Genomic DNA, 24,549 nt, shown 5'->3' on the forward strand with positions numbered 1-24,549 from the left:
ACCACTCCCACATGATGTTTGTTTCTCTGTCACATAAAATAACTTTGGGTGTAGGCAGTCTAAGGTTGGCGTGGCAGAACCATGAAGTTACCAGAAATCTAGGCTCTTTTCAGCTCCATTCTGACATCCTTACTGTGTCATGGACCAAGATGACTGCTGGAGGTTCAAGTTCCAGAATGGCAGACATAGAAAAGTGAAGAAGGGCACACCCCTCTATTTTTGTTTGTTTGTTCGTTTGAGACAGAGTGGCACAATGTCGGCTCACTGCAACCTCCGCCTCCCAGGTTCAAGCGATTCTCCTGCCTCAGCCTCCCAAATAGCTGGGATTACAGGCGCCTGCCACCCCGCCCAGCTAATTTTTGTATTTTTAGCAGAGATGGGGTTTCACTATTTTGGCCAGGATGGTGCCGATCTCCTGACCTCGTGATCTACCCGCCTCGGCCTCCCAAAGTGCCGGGATTACAGGCGTGAGCCACCGCACCTGGCTGGGCACACTGCTCTATTTTAAAGGGAACTCTCGGGAAGTTGTACACATTGCTGCTTATGTTTCATTGGCCAGAACTCAATACCCTGGCCTTATCTAGTTGCAAGGAAGGCTGGGAAACAGTCATTTCTCCAGGCCACAGCATGTCCAGCTAAAAGCTGAGGTTCTCTTACTAAGGAAAAGTGGGAGAATATTGAAGGACCAAACAGTCTTTGACCCAGTTGGCTTTGCCGTTTGTTTTTGAGTCTTAGCTCTTCCACCTACTAGCTGTATAATGTTGAGTAATTCACTCAGCCTCTGAGTCTTGGTTTCTTCTTCTGAAACATGAGCTAAGTAATTGTTTCTCCTTATTGAGTTATGATGAGGAACAAACAAGATCATAGATGTAAAGAGTTTAGCACAGTGCCTGGAATATCATAAGCCCTCAGCAATGGGTTGCTCTTATTCTTATTACTGTTATAAAGTCATCTAAGGTTCTATTCTGAGTTCCTTTCCAGACAAGTTAGTCTGGCAGCAGTAGAAGTTCTGGACACCAAGTTTCTTGGGTGCAAACTGTTCATCCCCCTCTCCTTCTGTTCCTTCTGCCTGCTCTAATCTGGTGGGTAGATAGGCTGGAGAAAAGCTTGTCTTTGGAGAAGAGACTTCTGTATATTTCAGTGTCCTGCTGGTGCCTTATGCACTAGCTAACCAAAACACAGCTGGTAGGTCTAATTTTAGGTTCACAAGTCTTGCTGGTTGTCCTGTTTAGATTCTGTTTTACATTCTGAACTGTGGGAAGTTTTTATAGAAGCAGAGGGGAGGTGGGGACAATATACTCTTTACTTTATAGCCTTCATTTTCTTTCTAGTAGGCAGTCATGGGGAGAGAAGTAAGGTTAAGTTTATATAGGCACCCCCACTTTTTTCCTATGTGAATTTTGAGTATGTGTGAACCCTGGCAGGCTCTAACCTGTGTTGATTGGTAGACTCTGACTTCATGTGTATAAATAATGAAAATGCTGATCTTTGGCCAAGGTTATAAAACCAAGAGAGTCTAGAAACTTTGGTCTGTTGTTGAATTTTGAGACTGTTTTTGTCTGTTGTTGAATTTTGAGACTGTTGTTTTGAGACTGTTGTTGAATTTTGTCTGTTGTTGAATTTTGTTTGAATTTCCAGAGATAAGAGAAAAATAACAAATAGCTGTCATTCATTGAGTGGTTTGTGGCCAGGTCCTTTTCATATATTGTTTCATTTGATCCTTAATAAAATTCCACAATAAGCTATGTTGTCTTGTTTTCCATTTTATATATGAGGAAACTCAAAAGAGGTTAAGTTTTGCTGACAGTTACTTAGCAAATGTAAGGACTGGGATTTGAATCCAGGCCTGACAAAGTACATATTCTTTCCATCATTCCATTTTGCCTCTACAAATTTGATTACTCCCTCTCATATTTAATCTAAGTTGTACTGACACATTATCCTTATGTTTATTTTCTGTATGAAGGCATTTAATAGATGAATACTTTCTGAATATCCTAAAACTATTTTCCCCTTCTCTTTGGTCTTCTTTCTATATATTATATATAATTTTAATTAGTAACAGATTTTTTAAAATTTTGTTCTATTCAGCACTTCTCTAGGTCAATACCTGATACTTAGTAGTCACTCAATGTCTTGTTATTTAATTAATAATAACAACAGAAATTATAACTAACGTTTATTGAGAACTTAGCTTGTACCACTTCTCTAAACTTTCTGCATATTCTTGCATTTAATGTTTACCACAATTCTTTGAGGTATAGTATTTCTTAAGATAATTTTATATATTATTCGAAGTTAGTGGCATGTTTTTTTCTTTTGGTCTATTTATTCATTCAACATGTATTTATTGAAGGCTTAAAATTTGCCAGGTGGAGTATTTTGGCCAGTAGGGAACCAACAAGAAGCAACTCTTAAGTCATGGAATTTATAATTTTTGAGCAAAACAGACAGTAAGCAAGTTAAATAATAAGTAATATTTTAAATAATGATAAGTACTATGAATAAACAAACTGGGGAAGGAGATAGGGAGTGACTGGGATGTGGGAATGAGAGGGAAGCTTTTTAAGGTTCTGAGGACTTTTTGAGCTAGTGACCTGGGTGTAGTTAGAGCCAGTGATGAGAAGCTCTAGGGGCATAGTGGTTCAACTGAAGGGAATAGCAAGTGTAAAAGCCCTGAGATAGAACAAGTTTACTAAGGGGATAAAATGAATGGCTGGAGCATAATCAGTAGGGGTGGGGTAGGGGTTGACTAGTAGATGAGGTCAGATTACCAAGTAGGCTGTGGTAAGGATTTGGGGTTTTATTCTAAGTAGTCATAGACTGTTTAAGTAAGGGAGTAAATGATCTGATTTATATTCTTAAAACTTCTCTTTGGTTCCTATGTGGAGAATGGGCTGTTGAGTAGCAAGAGTGGGAGCGGTATTGCTGCTTGTACTAGGTTGGGAATAGTGGACAATACAATAGTGAAGAATACATGCCAACTGGATATGGCATATATTTTAGAGTTAGGCCTAAAAAGACTTGCTGATGGATTTTTTTTCAGACCCAAGAATGAATTTGAGTCTGACAACTAAAAGTGATGGCCTAGTGTAGGAGTGGATTTGGAGTTAGAAAATGAAGTAATATAAAGGAGATGGTAAAAATTTTCCTACATGGGATGGTGATACTAAAATTTAATTTCATTTCCTTTTGACAAAACTTTGCTTTCTGATTTGATTCCTTAGGAGGACTTCTTCTCTCCTCCCCCTCCCCTCTCCCCGCTCTTCCCCCCTTCTCCTCTCCCCACTCCCTCCCCTCCCCATTCTCTTAGACAGTGTCTTGTTCTGTTGCTCAGGATAGATTGCAGTTGATCTCCGCCCACTGCAACCTCCACCTCCTGGGTTCAGGTGATTCTCATGTCTCAGCCACCCAGGTAGCTGGGAATACAGGCATGCACTACCATGCCCGGCTTATTTTTGTATTTTTAGTAGAGATAGGGTTTCTCTATCTTGGCCAGGCTGGTCTCGAACTCCTGGCCTCAAATGATCCACCCGCTTTGGCCTCCCAAAGTGCTGGGATTAGAGGTATGAGCCACTGCGCCTGGCCAGGGAGGACTTCTGTATTCCATCTTCTGATCCTTTTCCATGATTTCTCCCAGACAAGACCTTCTGGTAAAATGACTAAGTTGGATAGATTTTTTTTTTTTTTTTAGAAGAATGATATCAACACAAGCCAATGGAATAGGGAGGAAAACACCCCAATACAGATAACTAGTATTCTTTCTGAATTCAACATTTTCTGATTGATTCTTTGTAATAATAGAATTCAATATTCAGGAGCCAGTTTAGGATATTTATGTGGCTTATATTTACATTTTTGCTGACACGTGACTTTTGGGTGCCTAGTTGATTATTGGCATTAGACTAGACTGACTTCCATAAGAGTGCAGAGACCACTTGTCAAGGAATACTTCTTCCTATTCTGATGCCACTGCTACCTGCCATATTCTACTTTTGCTTCTACCCTTTACCCATTTTTAAGGCATGTTTCCATTAGCATGAAATGTTATTTCTGTGTTTTGGGATGGATGGATATGAATGTATCAGGTAATATGTACTCCTTTGAAGAAAGGCACCCCAATTTTCATGGTGTTCAAACACAACCTTAGAGGTAGAAAACTTTTAGAATTGCTTCCAGGGATAGCAACTTCAGACATCCACCAGAAAGGTAATGTAAACAAGAGAAGCAAGCCAAGCTAACTGGCAAACTTGAGAGAGCTTGCTTTGCCTAAAGTGAGTAGTTGCTACTCAGCTTCAGCCAATTTCTGCTGTATGGGAATGGGAGCCCATTACAGTCATACCCTTTGGATTTACAAAAGAAGCTAGAAATCTTTATTTTTATGTCATATGTCCTGATTTTTAAATGCTAGCAACTAACTTAAAACTCTTAGTGAATGTGTGGGACAACACTCTAAAAGCCAAAGAAAATAGTTCTGTAGGCCGCAGGCTGTGGATATATAGCTTTTGATCTGGTCCATGTTCCTCATTTACAGATGGAAAAACAGAAACCCAGGGATGTAAAATGACTTTTCCAAGCTCACACAAACAGTTACTGGCAGTGCTAATAGTAAAACCTGGGTCTACTTTCTCTTTGTGCAATGCTCTTTACATTTGGAATGTTAATTGTTTTTGAGGATGTGAGAAAAGCTAATGTCACGTACAGCCCAAATTTTATATCGTTTTGAGGATTTCAGACCCCCTGAAATCCATACATGAATATCAAGTAAAGAACCTTCTCTTGAATCTGCTGGTTCATATGTTTGCAGTGTCAAAGGAAAAGGCCCCAGTATTTACATTTAGGCAAACTCATGGGAAGAAGCGCTGGAAGGAAGCAGGAGACCTTGGCCCTCTTGGTCAACTTCTACCTCTCTCCCTGCCTTCCTGCCTTTTTTTGTTTGTTTGTTTGTTTTTTAGTATGCTAAATCTTAATTATGCAATTAATAGGAATATATTTAATTCTAAAATCCTTCTATCCTAAGTACCAGTCCCAGCAATAATTGCTTTTCTAATATTCTACATACCTATGTCACTCATAGAAAGTAATAATTTTTTTAAAAATTATATTTATTACATGTACCATTTTGCAAGGTTTTTTTTTGTTTTGTTTTGTTTTTTAAATTCAATAGCATGTCATGCCTTGTATCCAGGTACATATAACCTACCTCATTCTTTTTATTTGCTATGTCATATTCCACAGTGTGTTAATTCCACGGTTTATTTAGCCACCCACTATTTATGAATCCTTGGGGTGTTTACAGATTTTTAGTATTACAAACAGTGCTGCAATAAATACTTTTGTACATGCATCCTTGACACAGGTGCTAGTCTTCCTCAAGAGGAAAGGAGAAGTGGATTGGTAGGCATGTGATTTCAGAGTGGCAGTTATTTTATATATCCATCAACAACATATGGAAGTCCCCAGTTTCCCCAGGGCCTAACACTTGCTGTTATGAGATTAAAATTTATTTCAGGCTGATGGGTAAGAAATTATATTTTAATCATGAGTGAGTTTCAGCATCTTTTGCATGTTTCAATGTGTTTGCATTTCACATTTCTATTTTTTTTTTTAAGACAGGGTCTCATTTTATCTGTTCATTTTTTTGGAGATTTCTTTTGGGTTTATTTGGCCTTTTCTTACTGATTTATAGAAATTCCTTATGTGTTTTTTCTGTATTCTTGATACCAATGTATATGTTATAAATCTTTTTCATTTAGATCTTTCTGATCTTGGTTTGTCACTGACCAGCTCTGTGATTTTGGGGACATTGTTTGACATCCACAATGCCATTTTTGTCCATTGTGAAGGAGAATACACCACCTTTTAGTTATTGTATTATTGTGAAATGCCAGTGAAAGAGTATAAGCGCTCTGAGCTTTGGGTTCATTTGATTTTCACCAGCCATTTTTCTCAGCTGTAAAGTGAGAATACACTGCTTTTTAGTGAAATGCCAATGAAAGAGCATATGAAAGTGCTTTGGAGACTAAAGAATACCTTCACATGTACAGCATTTTGTCCTTTGGTTTTATTATGACTCATCCCTAGGAGGTGGCTTTTGTGAAGCATCCTACGCTTCTATAGATTAATCAAATTCTGAGTGGTGGGTGTCACAACATAGCACTTGTCTCTTTTTATTCTACACCTTCTTAGGGGAGGAACAAGGTACATAAACAAGATATGCTCACATTGAACTCCTGTGTTCTTGGAATGCATTGAGTGGGATGGAGGTGGAGAAGTACAGATAGCAGGAGAATCCTACTACTTTGCTAGTCATGTTATGTGCCCCAAGGATTGACAATCATTTCTAAAAATGGAACCAAATGTCTACGAGGTTAGAATTAGGCTGCCTTTTCTTACTATCCTGGTTCACTTCTCAATTAGAACTCAGGTTTCAGAGGCAGCTGTTCTATTCCACTATCTTTTCTGTTCACTGGTTCCCTATCTAGGAAACAAGTGAGGATATAATCTCCTGTCTGGCTATCTTTTGACTAATGGCTGTCCTCAACAAACAAATAATTAACTGAAACATGGTACTATTCTATGGTTTGGGGATACTCAGACTCAGATACCACCACCCTTAGACCCAAACAACCCCATGCCCCTGACCTATGTCCCATACTTTTTTTTTTTTTTTTTTGGTTGCAGTCTCACTCTGTCACCCAGGCTGGAGTGCAGTGGAGTGATCTTGGCTCACTGTAGCCTCCGCCTCCCAGGTTCAAGCGATTCTCCTGCCTCAGCCTCCCGAGTAGCTGGGCTATGTCCCATGCTTTTGAAGACCCCTCCTGTAGCCATGCCTGTCCCCTTCCGTACCACTCTTCAAGTACCTAGCTACCCAAGAATTACCTGGTAAAATGTCCTGAGCTTGCTTCCAGGGCCTGCAGAGCCTCTTCCTGAGTCCATCTGCCTGAAGATGGACCAGTTTCTGATACATGTATCCCTAGGTCCCACATGCGTATCATGGGTGACCAAGAGGGGTATTCTCAGCTTGGACATGCTAGCTTGAACACCTGTGCACAAGGCCCCTTGGGGTGCAGGAAGGGACTGGAATGTGGGGAAAGTGGTGGGAGTAGATTGGGGCCAGAGTCCTCCATTTGGACTCTTTCCCCAGCTCTGCAGCTGTCAGGGTCAGGTCTGCCCCGAGGAGCCTCTCCCTTCTGACCACCTGCTTATTTTGTAGATTTTTTAAAAAGCCTTTGGGAAAGGTTTTCTTCACCACTGATTTAGAGACTGAGTATAGCAGGCTCATGATAGAGCCCAGTTAATCTTGGCGAATAATTCACAGAGAGTGGGGTGGGGAGGTGGAACAGGTGAGTTTCCTGAAGGGAGGCTGTCTTAAGTTGTCTCTCCTCTGTCTCTTCCCTGGTTAGGCGATGCTGCTGCTGCTCTGTGAAAAGGAAGAAGGATTCTGCTGACACACTGAATTTTTATGAAAGAAGGCTAAGGGTTCCCTTATCCATCCACACGAAGCACATCTGCTTGCAGACAGGCTGTCTGCTTCTTAGGGATTCCTTCGTTGTCATTTTATTCTTTTCTGAAGGTTTTAAGGCACAGTTTGGTGCATTCCTTTCTGTTCTCTAGAGCCAGGGGGAAAGTCATAATATATCAGAGCTCTTGCCGAAGAGCTTAAAATGGGCGCTGGCAGCTGGGATGTGGGGGAAGAGAGCTTTCCAGGGACAAGTGACCTGCTTGTTCAGCCAATGAGAAGCAGGTTAGAGGAATGATATCACCAGACAGGCTTTATTGACTGATCATCTCGTAAAGGCAGGATTGTTTCTGGCAACTTAACCCTTTTTTTAGGCACTTCAGGTCTCACCTGCTCCCTGGTATATGACCTCTAAGTTCCTTTTCTCAACTATCTGCTATGAGACTACAGAGATTAAAGACTAAAATTAGTGGAGGATATAGAGGAGTTGTAAACCATCATTTTAAAAAATAGAACTTATTAAAATTTAGAATCTTTGCTAAAATGGAAATGTGATCTAAGCTGTGTTTGGTGAACACATCTAAAGTAGATATTGGTTGTAGTCATGTTGTGTCTGATTTTTACTGTGTAGACTTGAGAGGCAAGAGAGGTCAGAGGGGGAAAAGTTGACCCTTTAGTATATTTTAATTTATATAGTGGAATCTTATTAGGTATTTCCTATTTTGGAGGAATTGAAATTAATTCTGTAAATTTGGAAGATATGTTATCATGGATCCAGAGGCCAATTTTGAGTAAGAGATATTTGCAGTATCTGTTTATTCTTGTACTTCTTTGTTGTCCCTACCCCATAGAAATGACAGTGATTTTACCTCTTTGTGCTTCCTTTCCCTAATTGGTAAAATGAATGTTCCTGCCTATCTCATAGAGTTGTTGAGATAAGAAAATAAATGAATTCCTGTGATTTTAGATTGTCCTATGTATAATATAATGTATTATTATTATGGCATTCATGTCTTTTGTAGAGCTGCAGTGAACACATTCATTGATTTGTTCAGACTTTTTACAACATCTAGATGCTGGGCATAAGAGTTACAGGGATATAAAAAAATACAGTTCTTACCCTTAAGGAACTGAAAATATCACGAGGGAGACAGATAGTAATAAAACTGTTTCATACTTCCTTTTTTATTTACCATGTGCCAGGCTCTGTTCTGAGTACCTTGACATACATCAACTAATTTAATCTTACTACAGTCCTATGAAATAGATAGTTATTGGCTCTATTTTACAGATAAAGAAATTGAGGCATAGAGAGTCTAAGTAACTTGCCTAAGGTCACACAGCTAGTGTGTGACTAATGGCACTAGGGCTCTAGTCTGTGCTCTAAATCTGTACTGACCAATATAGTAGTCACTAGTCACTTGTGGCTTTGGAGCACTTGTAATGTGGCTGGTTTAAATTGATTGGGCTGTAATTGTGAAATACTAGATTTCAAAGACCTAGCATGAAAAAAAAATCTCATGTTGAAATTGCATGTTGTAATGATATTTTGAATATATTGAGTTAAGTAAAATATATCAAAATCAATTTTACTTTTTAATTGTGGCAATTATAAAATTATATACATACACTTGCATTTGGGGCTCACATTAGTCTTTTATTGTACTGTGCTATTCTAAATCATTATACTGTGATAATAGTAATAGCATATGAAATTTTTGAGCACTCACTGTGTGCCACATACTGTGCTAATATCTTTTAAAACACTTTCAATTAGGCCCCAAAATAGCCCAGTTTATTATCACTATTTTATAGAAAGGGGAGAAGGTTTTGAGACATTTAGTAATTTGCCTGAAATTAATCAACTAGTTAATGGCAAATCCAAAATTGGAACTTATATGTCTGACTCAAAAACCTGTGAGTTTTGTGGTTTTTGGTCTTGAACTCCTGGCCTCAAGCAATGCTCCTGCCTCAGCCTCCTGAGTAGCTGAAATTACAGGTGCAAGCTACCACACCCAGTTAAAAAACCTGTGTTTTTAATCAGCACACTACAGTTCCATTCGTAATTAAATTTCAGACTATTTTCTTTGTTTTAATTTTTATAAGTATATTTAATTTTGCATACTTCTATATCTGATGCATAAAGATTTAAAATAAAAATTACTAGTCTGTAAAATAGACATCTTGTGTGGAACTGTCTTTTATAGAGCTGCGGTGAACACCAGCACAGTTGAGCCTGAGATGAAGCAGTGAGTCAGCCTATACAAATTGTGTTTAATTTTCATTCCATATAGTTGTGCCAGTCACTGGGCAATTTATGTCCTGACACTTTTTGTCCATAGAGAAGGGAAAGAGGGGCAATGCACCTCTCTTTAGTTGTTTAGCTCTCTTGGCTGCTAAGAAAAAATTGCTTTCTATTTCATTGTCTTCCGAAATGGTGTTTGTGTTTGAGAGAGCAACAAAATGCTGTCTAGTGACCCCTCACTTTTCTTTCTTCTAGAGCAAAGACTCAGGTGGACTGAAGGCAGCTATGATTGAATTGGTGGAAAGGTTGAAGTTCAAGAGCTCAGACCCTAAAGTAAGTATTGTTTGGAATTGATTGGGTGTTGGTACCCCAAGCATTTCATTCTCCTTGAGCTAAAATTGTGAGGTATTGATGATCATCTCTCTGAATATTGCATTGATTTAATTAAGCCTGCCCATCAGAAACAGTGTCCTGATATGCCTAGAGATAAGTCATCTATTTTTCCCCTTCTCTATTTTATGACTTACAACACATAATCATTCATTGTTTTCCCTGAACTGCAGGCAAGTGCATTTTTAATCCTCCTTTACCAGGGGTCTTTGAATCTTTGGTCCTCTGTGTCCATTAGATGCAGCCAAAGGTGTCTGAGAGAAATACAGATCATCTTTTTTTTTTTTTGTTTTTTTTTTTTTTTTTTTTTTTTTTTAGACAGAGTCTCACTCTGTTGCCCAGGCTGGAGTGCAGTGGTGCAATCTTGGCTCACTATAGCCTCCGCCTCACAGGTCCAAGCCATTCTCCTGCCTCAGCCTCCTGAGTAGCTGGGATTACAGGCGTGCGCCACAATGCCCTGCTAATTTTTGTATTTTTAGTAGAGACGGGGTTTCACCATGTTGGTCAGGCTGGTCTAGAACTCCTGACCTCGTGATCCGCCCGCCTTGGCCTCCCAAAGTGCTGGGACTACAGGTGTGAGCCACCGCACCAGCTGAGAAGTACACATCATCTTAATGCCAGGGACTGGCATAGGATCCAGACTCATCTAGTTGGTGTTCAGCACTAGCGTCTTATCTCTCTACTGCTTCCAGGAGCCAGCTGCCACCCAGAATACTTTTTTCCTCATGACCTGAAGTCTGGTTTGGAAACTGGTTTAAGTGTCCCAGCTTTTTTTTTTTATTTCAATATGTTAGGGTCTAGAGGATTGATATTCTGGGAGACACCATAATGGGGTGGAGGTAAAGGGAACTGAACAGACTTCCTTCTCCTTCCTACCCAGACACTTACTGTGGCACTACCTGGTATTGGGGCCGGCTAGCTTTGCCTTAGAATCAAAGTTTCTCACAATTAAATAGGGAAAGGAGCATGATTTTATTTTACTGTAGGTTCTTTTTTTTTTTAAGAGGAATGGGACTAGCATTTCTTGAGTATCTACTGAGAGCCAGGCACTTTGCTAGGAATCTTACATAATTGTGCTAAAATATACATACAAAATTTTAACCATTTTTGAGTGTACAGTTCAATGGCATTAAGTACATTCACTTTGGTTTTTTGTTTGTTTGTTTTTGTTTTTTGTTTTTTTGAGACGGAGTCTCGCTCTGATGCCCAGGTTGGAGTACAGTGGCATGATCTCGGCTCACTGCAACCTCTCCCTCCCAGGTTCAAGTGATTCTCCTGCCTCAGCCGCCTGACTGGCTGAGACTACAGGCACACGCCACCACACCTAGCTAACTTTTTGTATTTTTACTAGAGACAGAGTTTCACCATGTTGGCCAGGCTGGTTTCGAACTCCTGACCTCAGGTGATCTGCCCACCTCAGTCTCCCAAAGTGCTGGGATTATGGGCATGAGCCACCACACCTGACCACACTTTGTTGTACAACCATCACCACTGTCCATCTCTACAGCTTTTTTACTATCCCAAACTGAAATTCTGTACCCATTAAATGCTAACTTCTCATTTCTGCTCTCCCCTTAAATACTTTTAATTATTTAACAACATTGTAAAGTGGCATTTTCTTCCTACTTTATTGATAAGAACACTGAGGTTTAGAAAGGTAGAATCATCTGCCCAAATCTAATGTAATATAGATGTGGAATTCAAACTCTGACTCCAGTGCCTGTACTCTTTATCTTATGTCATGTTGCAAACCAAGCACTGGATTTTATCTCATTTCTGCCACATGATCACATTGTGCTGCAGTTTTCTAAATTGAAACACAATATGTGGCAGAGCCATAGACTGGTGGGCTCTTCAAAAGGTGGCTACAGCCACAAAAATAAATTTCTCTTCATATGGCAATGAAAATATTGGGGACATTGGTAAGATCTCTTGTCTTCTGGTGTAGTTAGGGTTCCAGAAGTAGAGAGTATCTTGGTAGATAGAAAAAATTGGGGTAACCTTTATCAACTTTCCTAGCTCAAAGTAGGAGGACCCCTGATAAAAGTTTTTCCTTTAGTTAGGATTAACCACTTATTAAAAGTTACTGAAAGCTTTTCTTACCAAGTTTCTTTGGTTTCTGGGGCAACTCCTGTTCTGCAGGAGACAACCATATTCTGTTTCCACCAAACTTACAATTAGCAGGGCAGTGAAGAGGGAGCGGATGTGTACAAATCACACTGAGTTTCTCTATGTATGACTATAATACAGGTAAAGTGCTTTGGGATCCGTTATGAATGCATGTAGTGCTTCTGATGGAAAGCTTGCCAGAAAGTGAAAGGATTGAGTGGTTGCATGAGAGGAATCCCTGGAAGTGTCAGGGTTTTCCCTTGATGCATCATAAGGTAAAGGATATTTGTAAGGACCTGACTTGATCTTGGGCATGTGTCTGTACCTGCACCTCTTTTTTACATTCTTTTTATTTTGCCCTGGATCGTTTACTACCAACCTATTTTATTTTCAAGCCCCTTTTTAGTCTACCACAAGCATGTGCTGTATATACTTGGAGCCAGCTTGAAGAAGGGTGAACGTAATTGCAGAATGACTGCCAGGTCAGGAATGGGGGTAAAAAATGGGCCACTTAAATATATAATTTCTGCACAAAGAAGATTTTCCTAGAAATAAGTTGGTGTCTTCCAAGACAACCTGTAAGTTTTTGTCTGTTCTGTTTTCCCACAGAGCCCCACCATCCCCTTTTTGAGTTGGCCTATTTAAGAAGGGCAGAAATCTCTTAGGCTTTGTGACTTGTCATTTCCTGGCACAGAGGCTTTACATAGAAGCACTGATTAAGTCATGGAGGACTGAGCACTATCTCTGCTTCACTTCCTCTAGAATTCCCTAAAGCATCACAAAGCTTGATTAGTCCAGACACTGAAGCCTCTTGGGGAATGAGTTAATTTTTACCTCTTGAGTTTTGCTAGAGAGCAGTAGAAGATGTCTAAATTAATCATTTTTTTAAATTATAAAATAATACATGCTTATAGATTTAAAAATACAGATATTCATGAAGAAAAAGTAAAATCTCTCTTAAGTTAGCCACTGTTAACAGTTTAGTATGTAACCTTCTAGACATTTTTCTGTGTAGAAGTACATTTTCAAAATTTTTTTACAAAATTATACCCATGGTTTTACAATTGGTTTTTCCTTTATGTAGAATATCTTAGATGTTATTCTATGTCAATAATATAGACTTGATTCTGTTTAATGAGATACCTCATTTTATCCAAAATATTTGTCAGACATCTTCTTTTCTTCCAGACTCAGAAGTTCTTAAACTTCAGTGTGCAAGAAAATCACCCAGAAGACGTATTAAAATATACAGTGCTGTGCCCACCTCCAGAGTTTTTTATTCAGTTGGCCTGGGGTGGCTAGACAATGTTCATTTCTGTGAAATTATAAGGGGTGGCTAGACAATGTTCATTTCTGTGAAATTATCAGGTGATGCTGATGTTGCTGGTTCAAGTACCACACTTTGAGAACCTTTGTGCTGTACCTTAGCTGTTTTCCTCTATGTTTGTTAATGATTTTTTTTCACTTCTTTGAACAAGTAGAAGAGCCCCTAGAAATAAGTCCAGGTGATTTCAACTTTGGAAAAAAGGTAGATAAAAATCTAGGCCTATGAAACAAACAAGTTGAACAGAGGTAGGAAAGGAGTAGGGAGGGGAAAAAGAGGTGGGTTGGGAAGTCAGCTCAGGCTAAAAGGACAGGACTGCTTTACGCTGTCACTTCCAACAGAGAAGTAGCAAAGCCAAAAAGAGGGAAAGGGATCCTGGTCGGGATTTAGGAGGATGATCAAAGCTCCCTGCCATGGTTGAAGTGTAGGCTGACTTCTAAAACCAGAGGAAAATCAGGAACAACCAGCCATTATGGGTGAGCCTGAGGAGAGGAATCAGAGCCAGTGATGGTTAAGAAATAGGGCACAAGACCAAATGAAGTTTTGTGCATGGATGTTGCTGTGGTGAGCCCTGTTTTAAAGGGTACATACCTCTGGGCATCTAGAACCCTCTATATCGTGGAAGAAGATTACTTTTAATAACAAACAATCTTTAGTTTGTCAAAAGGATTAGTAGGAAGTGGTCTTTTATATAATACGCTGTCCTAATGTGTTTGACTTGGTTTAGTTTGCAAACTTTTTTTTTCTCCAGCCAAACTTTTCTGAAACACCTATTGCACAAGCAGGATTCTTATCTGTAGACTGAGTACATTTATGGTAGGCTTTAGGGAAATTTTAGAATGTAATCAGTCAGGGGTATGTGTGTATATGTGTGTCTGTACTTGGATTTTTAAGAAATTTAAAGCTTTCTTATTTCTTTATCTTCACAGCTTTCCTTTGTAGTGACTATGCAGTTATCTTTCACAGTTTACTCAGAGGTAACCTAGGCTTAGAAAACACATTGATTCCCTTTCCTCCCTTCCCCCTGCCCAGTCCTCAGAAAGCATTGAACCAAAAGTACAACATGCTAAGCTCAATCAAACTAACCTCTTATTATGTAGTTAATAACAGCCACTTTCTCTCTATTATGTATTGATTGCTTTTCTTTTCCTCTGATATGCACTGTTCATTGTTTCCTGTAACTGGTGTGCTTGAAGCAAACAGTTAATACAGTTGTGTGTCTTGAATTCATACTAATCTTATATTCTCAAAAAAGAAGCATCTTAAAACTTGAGCCAAGTGGCTCACATTATTCTGTGTGACTGGAGTGGGATTAAACATGGGATCTGATCATACCTAAGGCTTCCTGAAACAGCAGGTTTTTTTCCTTTTGTTTCCTCTAGCCTCTAGAGGTATTCTTACTGAAGTGTGAAACCAAAAAATTATCTACCAACATGAAATTAGTTAAATAAACCCAAGAATGGTTTTCTTCTTTTATTTCGGCATTTATGTAGCATTTTATAATTGCAAAAGAACTCTGCAATCATTTTTCATAGCTGATATCATTGGCATGGAACACAGCCCAGTCCTTCACTCTTCTGTGATAATCAGATTCTTGTCAAAAAATATAAATTTTAAATGTACAGGTAGTGATGAATATAAGCAAAACCTAATTTGAAGTTCTTATTATTGTGTCCTATTGTGTCCTATTATTCACAAGGGTCAAGCCAGGCATCATCTTGATCCTTGCCCTGTGCCAAAAAAGAAGTATTCACTGGGGCACTGTTTATTCAACCAGCCGAAGCAGAGAATTGAGATGCCTAAGCTATCAAGTTGTTACATATAGAAGTGTTCCTGTGGTTGATGAGTTATTAGAATTATTGACCTATTTCTGGACTTTTCATTTAAAAAGTTGTAAGTAGGGAATTTTGGAGATCATGAGTTATATTTATTTTATCCCTGTATCTTCAGCCCTTATTAGCATGGAGCCTGGCACATAGTAATTGATATGTATTATCTGTTACAGCAACCCTATAAAAATAAGTATTCGTCTTGTTTTGTGGTCGAGCATTCTGATACTTCAAGAGGTTAAATAGCTTGCTAGTAAGTGATGGGACCAGGGCTTAACTCGAGATTTGTCTTACTTCATGTTCTTCACCCATACACTGTTATTGAATCCATGGGTAAATAGATGTATATATAGCCTGGCATCCCTAGCAATGTGACCCTTAACTGATTATTTTTCCTTCACACTCTTCTTTTGCCTCCCTGTACTGGGATCCTGTGCCGTAGCACAGTCTCCCACAACTCCAGAGAACCAGGACTGGAGAATGGCCTTTTCCAACAGAAAATGTGGGGGGATGGCAAAAAAGCCGTAACCCTCAGAGCATTTAGCTCTCGCTAAATGAAGAACTGAGGCAAGTGCTTCCACAGTTTGACCTGATTAGTGAAGGACACTAATTGGGAAAAATACCTGTGCTCCCTCAGGCCTGCTCTAGGAAGAAGTAAATGTGGCCCCTTTTTATCCTCTCTAGACACTTGGGCAGGAGAAAAAGGAGAAACAAGCTCTTTCCCTCCTTCACCATTCCCCTGGCTTTATCAAAACAAAACAGCTTACCCCTCTCATCCTCCCCTACCCAACTATAAAAGAAATACAGATGCTCCTTGACTTACAATGGGATTACACCCCAATAAACCCATCATAAGTTGAAAATATTATGTCAAAAATGCATTTAATACATCCAACCTACTGAACATCATAGCTTAGCCTACCTTAAACGTGCGCAGAACACTTACATTAGTCTATAGTTGGGCAAAATAATCTAACCAAAGCCTATTTCATAATAAAGTGTTGAATAGGCTTATTTATTTTATTTTCATTTATTTGTTTTTGAGACAGAGTCTTGCTGTGTTGCCCAGGCTGGAGTGCAGTGGCGTGATCTCGACTTACTGTAAGCTCCACCTCCCAGGTTCACGCCATTCTCCTGCCTCAGCCTCCCAAGTAGTTGGGACTATAGGCGCCCACCACCACGCCCAGCTAATTTTTTTGTATTTTTAGCAGAGACAGGGTTTCGCTGTGTTAGCCAGAATGGTCTCAATCTCCTGACCTCGTGATCCACCTGTCTTGGCCTCCCAAAGTGCTGGGATTACAGGCGTGAGCCACCACGCCCGGCTGAATAGGCTTACTTTTAAAGTAAAAAGCAGAATAGTTGTATAGGTACTTGAAGTACAGTTTCTATTGAATGTGTAGCACGTTTGCACCATCATAAAGTAGAAAAATCGTAAGTCAAACCATTGTATGGGGACTAGCTGTATATGTTTTCTGTAGAAAAATGTAGAAGACCCAAGTATAAAGAAGAAAGAAATAAAATCACCCATTTTTTTTTATCCTTACAGTGGTTTGTAAACTTTGGGTACTTACTTTTTATAAAGAAATGCAGATTCTTGAGCCTTACTCAAAGCATCTGATTTTGTGGTTCTGAGATACGCTTTTTAAATATGCAACCTGGATGATTCTCATGCACATGGTCATGTGCATTCTTTTGAGACCATACTTGGAGGTGAAAGATACCTATGGAAAAAACTGGGTAATATTATGGTTCTTTGTCTTTTGTGCATAAAATGGTATTATAGATTGAGTATTCCTTATCCGAAATGTTTGGAACCAGAAGTATTTTGAATTTTGGATTTTTGAATGTTTGTGTTATACTAGTTGAGCTTCCCTAATCTGAAAATCTGCAATCTGAAATGCTTCAGTGAGCGTTTCCTTTGTCAGTGCTCAAAGAATTTTGGAGTTTGGAGGATTTCAGATTTTGGAGTTTTGGATTTGGGACGTTTAACCTGTATTATATATTGTTAGAAGAAAAACTTCAGGGCCGGGTGCAGTGGCTCACGCCTGTAATCCCAACACTTTGGGAGGCCAAGGCAGGCGGATCACGAGGTCAGGAGATCGAGACCATCCTGGCAACACAGTGAAACCTCATCTCTACTAAAAATACAAAAAATTAGCCAGGCATGGTGGCGGGCGCCTGTAGTCCCAGCTACTCGGGAGGCTGAGGCAGGAGAATGGTGTGAACCCAGGAGGCAGAGCTTGCAGTGAGCTGAGATCATGCCACTGCACTCCAGCCTGGGCGACAGAGCAAGATTCTGTCTCAAAAAAAAAAAAAAAAAAAAGAACAAAACTTTAGCCGAATTAAATTTAAGGGACTTTAATTGAGCAATGGACGATTCGTGAGTTGGGCAGCCCCCAGAATCACAGCAGATTCAGAGAGACTCCACGGGTGCCTCGTGGTCAGAACAAATTGGTAGACAATAAGTGACATACAGAAATCAGAAGTGAGGTACAGAAATAGCTGGATTGGTTACAGGTTGGCATTTGCCTTATTTGAACACAGTTTGAACACTCAGCAGTATATGACTGGTTGAAGTATGGCTGCTGGGATTGGCCAAGAATTAGCGATTGTAACAGGCACATACTCCTAAGTTAGGTTTTCAATCTTGTCTACCTATTAAGTTAGGTTGTAGTTCATCCACAAAGACTCAAATATAGAAGTATGGAGTCCTTCTCAGGCCATATTTAGTTTGCTTTAACAATTCCCCCCTTTTGGTCATTTTCTTAATTTTGAGAGATTGACTAAAACTTTAGTCACTGATGTCAGTATTACCATCATAAATGTACTTCATTTGGTCTTGAAACCCACTGGGAAACAGTAGAACAGTGAGTCTTGCAAAGATAGGCACAGAGACTGAGTAGTGCGTACCTTTTTATGCTGGAATGTACTGTTTGCAGGAGAAAAACAAAACCTGGTCCTTTCTGTCTAGGATCTATGTTTCTTTCAAGTCTTAGTTTGATTGTGTCACATTTAGCGTGAGTGACTCCATTTTTGTTTGGTTTCGTCTTTTGGGGCCTAGTACATGAGCTCAGTCCAAACAATGGCCTCCCATCGTTTTGTTTTAAAAAATTCCCCCTTTTGACCAGGTTCTCACTTAGGTGAGTGTAACCAAAACTTAGGGCCTTAGTGCCACCCTCAGTTACCATCATTTTGGGTTTCCAGTCTCAGCATGTCATTCATAGGTTATGGTGTCCTATAATATTTCTTTCAGCTCTTGTCATTCCAGTTGAAGAGAGACCATTTGACATTCTGGAGATGGCTGTATGCAAACATTTAAAACCTTTGAAAGAACAGAGTGCACCAGGGAGACTATTATTATGACTATTGGGGGGATAATACCAAGAGTTTGGAGTATGCTCCTTACCCAGGGTCCGCATAAACCAAACCACCTAAAATCAAATAGATCAAAGAATGAGCTAACCAGTCTACTCACTTAACTAAGCAGTCTCTTCATTAATCCTCTACAACTGAATCTCTATAATACCAGATTTTTTCTCCATAGGACACAAGTGCCAACAGCTGCACATACACAGATACTTTTCTTTTAGCCAATTCTATTACTTAGCTTAACTTTCACAAGAGAATTTAAAGTCTGTTGTGTAACCATAGCCTTTACAGAAGAATCTGCTATAGAGCCGATTATGTGGGATACGTTTGTAATCATTGCCTTTTTCATTCCAAATCATGGACAAAGGACCTAACAAATGATGCCCTTCTAGAAGAGTGAAAGCTTCCTGGCAGTGTTCTCTTTAATTCATGATGTGAGTTAAGAAGAGTGAATTAATGTTATGTTTCTGACTGATGATGAGGCAACATATGTACCATTGAAGTTTCTCACCTACATTGGGCCTTCATCTTTTACCTTACAAAGTATAAGGTTATCCAAGAATAAGGCTGGCTGCAAAATCCTTCACAAATAAAAGTATACCCTATAAGTGCACACAACAGACCCCGTTTTCATTTCTGTTGTTCACAGAAGCATAAACAAGAAAAAATATTCAAAGATAAGAGTCTTATGATAGTAGAAGTCTTGATCTGTGATCATGGGAAAAGCTGTTCACATCAAGGATGCCATCTTCTGGGGAGAGACTTACCTGGTTAGCTTTACCCTAAGGGTTTCAATGAGTGTACATTTTTAAGAGTGAGGAGGGACCCTTCTCAGTTGTGAGATTATGAATCCAAAATTCAGTGTTCCAAAGTTTTGCTGCAATGTGGATGGCAAGGACAGTCTCTCTGATGTTCTTAGATGATCCAGTCTTTGGGTTCTAGATTGTGAAGGGGTTGACTGTCCTCAGTGAACCATAAAAAAGCTTTATTTACCTGGTGAAAATACACTGTGGCATAATAACCTAGTGTTATAACATTAGTCCTCTTGCATGGGAGAGCTTTTATACAACCAGAAAACATGCATTGAAAATAACAGTTGAATGAAATCTTTTTATAAAATGTTTAAATGGCCCATCAGGTGACCAGATGTACCTGAAGCTTTGATTGTTTTCCTAGGAATATAGGACCAAACATTGTTTATAAACTATTTTAGCAATTTGTAAGTTACCACACCAATATATTCAATTTGGATCATTTTATCTTCTCCATGACAAGTCATGGAATGCTTTAAGGACTCAGGAAGGACAAGGTGCCCATCCTGGTTCTCCATGAGTCCATGCTTAATTAACATTATACTTAGGTCCTCTTGAATACCAGTTGTTTCTTCAAACTAGGTGAATAGCACTGATAACTCATGGGTTATCCTTGGGTAATTTGACTTAGACCTTAGAGTTCATTCAAATTGTGTATCTAAACAATTTCAGTATCAGCTGATTTTGCATTAAAATCTGGCAAAGTATTTTCTTGATATTTAATTAATTTTTGTTCTGCTTGGGTTAGCAGTTTTATAAACCAGTCCATCTTTTCATTAAAGTTCCAGGAATTCTTACCCAGTTCAAATGATATGATTCTGAAGTTATTAGAAACCTGTATTTAAGAGTGCTTTTTAGGATCCTTTTCATCCTTTCCTGAACCTCCTAAAAGACACCATATTCTAGGATTTTGTGTGCTCGTGAAGTTTTCAGAAACTGCATCAGCATTAAGCAATTAACTGTGGGAATGACTTTAAATCATCATAGATGAAAACACAATTGACAAGGAAATTTGGTCTACAAATTTCTGTGGTCTACAGTAACTTAACATAATAACCACAATTATGATTAATAGCATATACTCAGACATATTAGAATTTTAGAGATCTCATACAACTTTGTAACATGTTAATATCACTCACTAAAATACAATCTGAAGAAGATTAAACTTTTTTTTTTTATTTTTTGACAGTGCCTTCCATGTAACATGTCAAATCTGTTTACCTCTCTTTTGGATGCTTTAGGGGCCCTCTGTAGCATTTCAATGTTAGAGGAAAGAAAAGGCAATTTGGAAGCTGAAATTTGATTTTGGTACCCCATCAAATATGTTAAAGGTTTAAAACACTTGATACTATGAAATAGAATTCCAGGTTACCAATAAGTCATTCATGTAGCCACAATGATGAGTCAAATTTTTTTTTTTTTTTTTTTTTTTGAGACGGAGTCTCGAGATGCTCTGTCGCCCAGGCTGGAGTGCAGTGGCGCAATCTCAGCTCACTGCAAGCTCCGCCTCCTGGGTTCACGCCATTCTCCTGCCTCAGCCTCCTGAGTAGCGGGGACTACAGGTGCCCACTACCATGCCCAGCTAATTTTTTTGTATTTTTAGTAGAGACGGGGTTTCACCGTGTTAGCCAGGATGGTCTCGATCTCCTGACCTCGTGATCCACTCACCCCGGCCTCCCAAAGTGCTGGGATTACAGGCGTGAGCCACCGCGAGCAGCCGTCAAAAATTTTTTAAAAGCTAAAAACCTTTACTCATTGATAGAGTGAAGACTCAATTTTCCGAATCATCTGTCTCTTGTCTTTCCCCCTGCCTCTTTTTTGGTAGTTTATTTAAAGGCAAACAAAGGCCAAGCACAGTGGCTCACGCCTCTAATCCCAGCACTTTGGGAGGCCAAGGCGGGTGGATCACAAGGTCAAGAGATCAAGATCATCCTGGCCAATGTGGTGAAACCCCGTCTCTACTAAAAATAAAAAAATTAGCTGGGCATCGTGGCACATGCCTGTAATCCTAGCTGCTTGGGAGGCTGAGGTACGAGAATTGCTTGAACCCGGGAGGAGGAGGTTGCGGTGAGCCAAGATCACGCCATTGCACTCCAGCCTGAGCAACAAGAGTGAAACTGTCTCAAAAAAATAATAATAATAATAATTAATTAAATAAAAGGCAAACAAAAGTGTTTCATTATCTTTTAATATTACATGAAAATCTTGTTCAAGAGAGCCAAATTTCACTGTTGTATTACTGTACTATTAATGTCAACCCCAATTTTTAATAAAACCTTAAAGACAAATCTTTCCAATCTTAGTTTGACCATAAGGTGAGATTTTTACAAACCTTTTTTTTTTATTATACTTTAAATTTTAGGGTACATGTGCACAACATGCAGGTTTGTTACATATGTATACATGTGCCATGTTGGTGTGCTGCACCCATTAACTCGTCATTTAGCATTAGATATATCTCCTAATGCTATCCCTTCCCCCTCCCCCCACCCCACAACAGGCCCCAGTGTGTGATGTTCCCCTTCCTGTGTCCATGTGTTCTCATTGCTCAGTTCCCACCTATGAGTGAGAACATGCGGTGTTTGGTTTCTTGTCCTTGCGATAGTTAGCTGAGAATGATGGTTTCCAGTTTCATCCATGTCCCTACAAAGGACATGAACTCATCGTTTTTTATGGCTGCATAGTATTCCATGGTGTATATGTGCCACATTTTCTTAATCCAGTCTATCGTTGTTGGACATGTGGGTTGGTTCCAACTCTTTGCTATTGTGAATAGTGCTGCAATAAACATACGTGTGCATGTGTCTTTATAGCAGCATGATTTATAATCCTTTGGGTATATACCCAGTAATGGGATGGCTGGGTCAAATGGTATTACTAGTTCTAGATCCCTGAGGAATTGCCACACTGACTTCCACAATGGTTGAACTAGTTTACAGTCCCATCAACAGTGTAAAAGAGTTCCTATTTCTCCATATCCTCTCCAGCACCTGTTGTTTCCTGACTTTTTAATGATTGCCAGTCTAACTGGTGTGAGATGATATCTCATTGTGGTTTTGATTTGCATTTCTCTGATGGCCAGTGATGATGAGCATTTTTTCATGTGTCTTTTGGCTGCATAAATGTCTTCTTTTGAGAAGTGTCTGTTCGTATCCTTTGCCCACTTTTTGATGGGGTTGTTTTTTTCTTGTAAATTTGTTTGAGTTCATTGTAGATTCTGGATATTAGCCCTTTGTCAGATGAGTAGATTGCAAAAATTTTCTCCCATTCTGTAGGTTGCCTGTTCACTCTGATGGTAGTTTCTTTTGCTGTGCAGAAGCTCTTTAGTTTAATTAGATCCCATTTGTCAATTTTGACTTTTGTTGCCATTGCTTTTGGTGTTTTAGACATGAAGTCCTTGCCCATGCCTATGTCCTGAATGGTATTGCCTAGGTTTTCTTCTAGGATTTTAATGGTTTTAGGTCTAACATGTAAGTCTTTAATCCATCTTGAATTAATTTTTGTATAAGGTGTAAGGAAGGGATCCAGTTTCAGCTTTCTACATATGGCTAGCCAGTTTTCTCAGCACCATTTATTAAATAGGGAATCGTTTCCCCATTTCTTGTTTTTGTCAGGTTTGTCAAAGATCAGATAGTTGCAGATATGTGGCATTATTTCTGAGGGCTCTGTTCTGTTCCATTGGTCTATATCTCTGTTTTGGCACCAGTACCATGCTGTTTTGGTTACTGTAGCCTTGTAGTATAGTTTGAAGTCAGGTAGCGTGATGCCTCCAAGCTTTGTTCTTTTGGCTTAGGATTGACTTGGCAATGGGCTTCATCCCTGGGATGCAAGACTGGTTCAACATATGCAAATCAATAAATGTAATCCAGCATATAAACAGAACCAACGACAAAAACCACATGATTATCTCAATAGATGCAGAAAAGGCCTTTGACAAAATTCAACAACACTTCATGCTGAAAACTCTCAATAAATTAGGTATTGATGGGACGTATCTCATAATAAGAGCTATCTATGACAAACCCACAGCCAATATCATACTGAATGGGCAAAAACTGGAAGCATTCCCTTTGAAAACTGGTACAAGACAGGGATGCCCTCTCTCACCACTCCTATTCAACATAGTGTTGGAAGTTCTGGCCAGGGCAATTAGGCAGGAGAAGGAAATAAAGGGTATTCAATTAGGAAAAGAGGAAGTCAAATTGTCCCTGTTTGCAGATGAGATGATTGTATATCTAGAAAACCCCATCGTCTCAGCCCAAAATCTCCTCAAGCTGATAGGCAACTTCAGCAAAGTCCCAGGATACAAAATCAATGTGCAAAAATCACAAGCATTCTTATACACCAATAACAGACAAACAGAGCCAAATCATGAGTGAACTCCCATTCACAATTGCTTCAAAGAGAATAAAATACCTAGGAGTCCAACTTACAAGGGACGTGAAGGACCTCTTCAAGGAGAACTACAAACCACTGCTCAATGAAATAAAAGAGGATACAAACAAATGGAAGAACATTCCATGCTCATGGGTAGGGAGAATCAATATCGTGAAAATGGCCATACTGCCCAAGGTAATTTATAGATTCAATGCCATCCCCATCAAGCTACCAATGATTTTCTTCATAGAATTGGAAAAAACTACTTTAAAGTTCATATGGAACCAAAAAAGAGCCTGCATTGCTAAGTTTCATAAACCTTTTATAGCCCTTTACAAATTTTTGTTTAAGAGCAGATCAGTGCTTTAAGAAAACCCTGTTTGTGCTTTTATTTCTATGTTCAATTTACTGAAAAACCAGAAAATACTACTTTAAATTTAGTCAAGGTGTTCACACACAGAATTTTTTTTACAAGATTAATTTTTACAAGCTTTCCACAACTTGTTCAAACCTTTAGCTTATTCTTAATTTAAAACAATCCTTTAACCCTCCAAACTAGGCAAAAATTTACATTCCCATGCCTTATAATCTTTTACCAAATATTCATTTCATTCTCCTCACACACCTTG

At 39.2% G+C, this 24,549-nt stretch overlaps 1 protein-coding gene across 1 annotated transcript in view; it reads left to right on the top strand.

Moving 5' to 3' along the window:
- Nucleotides 1-24,549, top strand: part of TRIM44 (tripartite motif containing 44) — a 142,663-nt gene that overhangs the window by 12,663 nt on the left and 105,451 nt on the right. The window contains exon 2 of the mRNA XM_003254429.3: nucleotides 9,963-10,040. Coding sequence (XP_003254477.1) covers nucleotides 9,963-10,040 — 78 coding nt within the window. The remainder of the gene's footprint in view (nucleotides 1-9,962; nucleotides 10,041-24,549) is intronic.

The sequence above is a fragment of the Nomascus leucogenys genome, chromosome 15, assembly GCF_006542625.1.
Source record: "Nomascus leucogenys isolate Asia chromosome 15, Asia_NLE_v1, whole genome shotgun sequence".
Lineage (NCBI taxonomy): Eukaryota > Metazoa > Chordata > Mammalia > Primates > Hylobatidae > Nomascus > Nomascus leucogenys.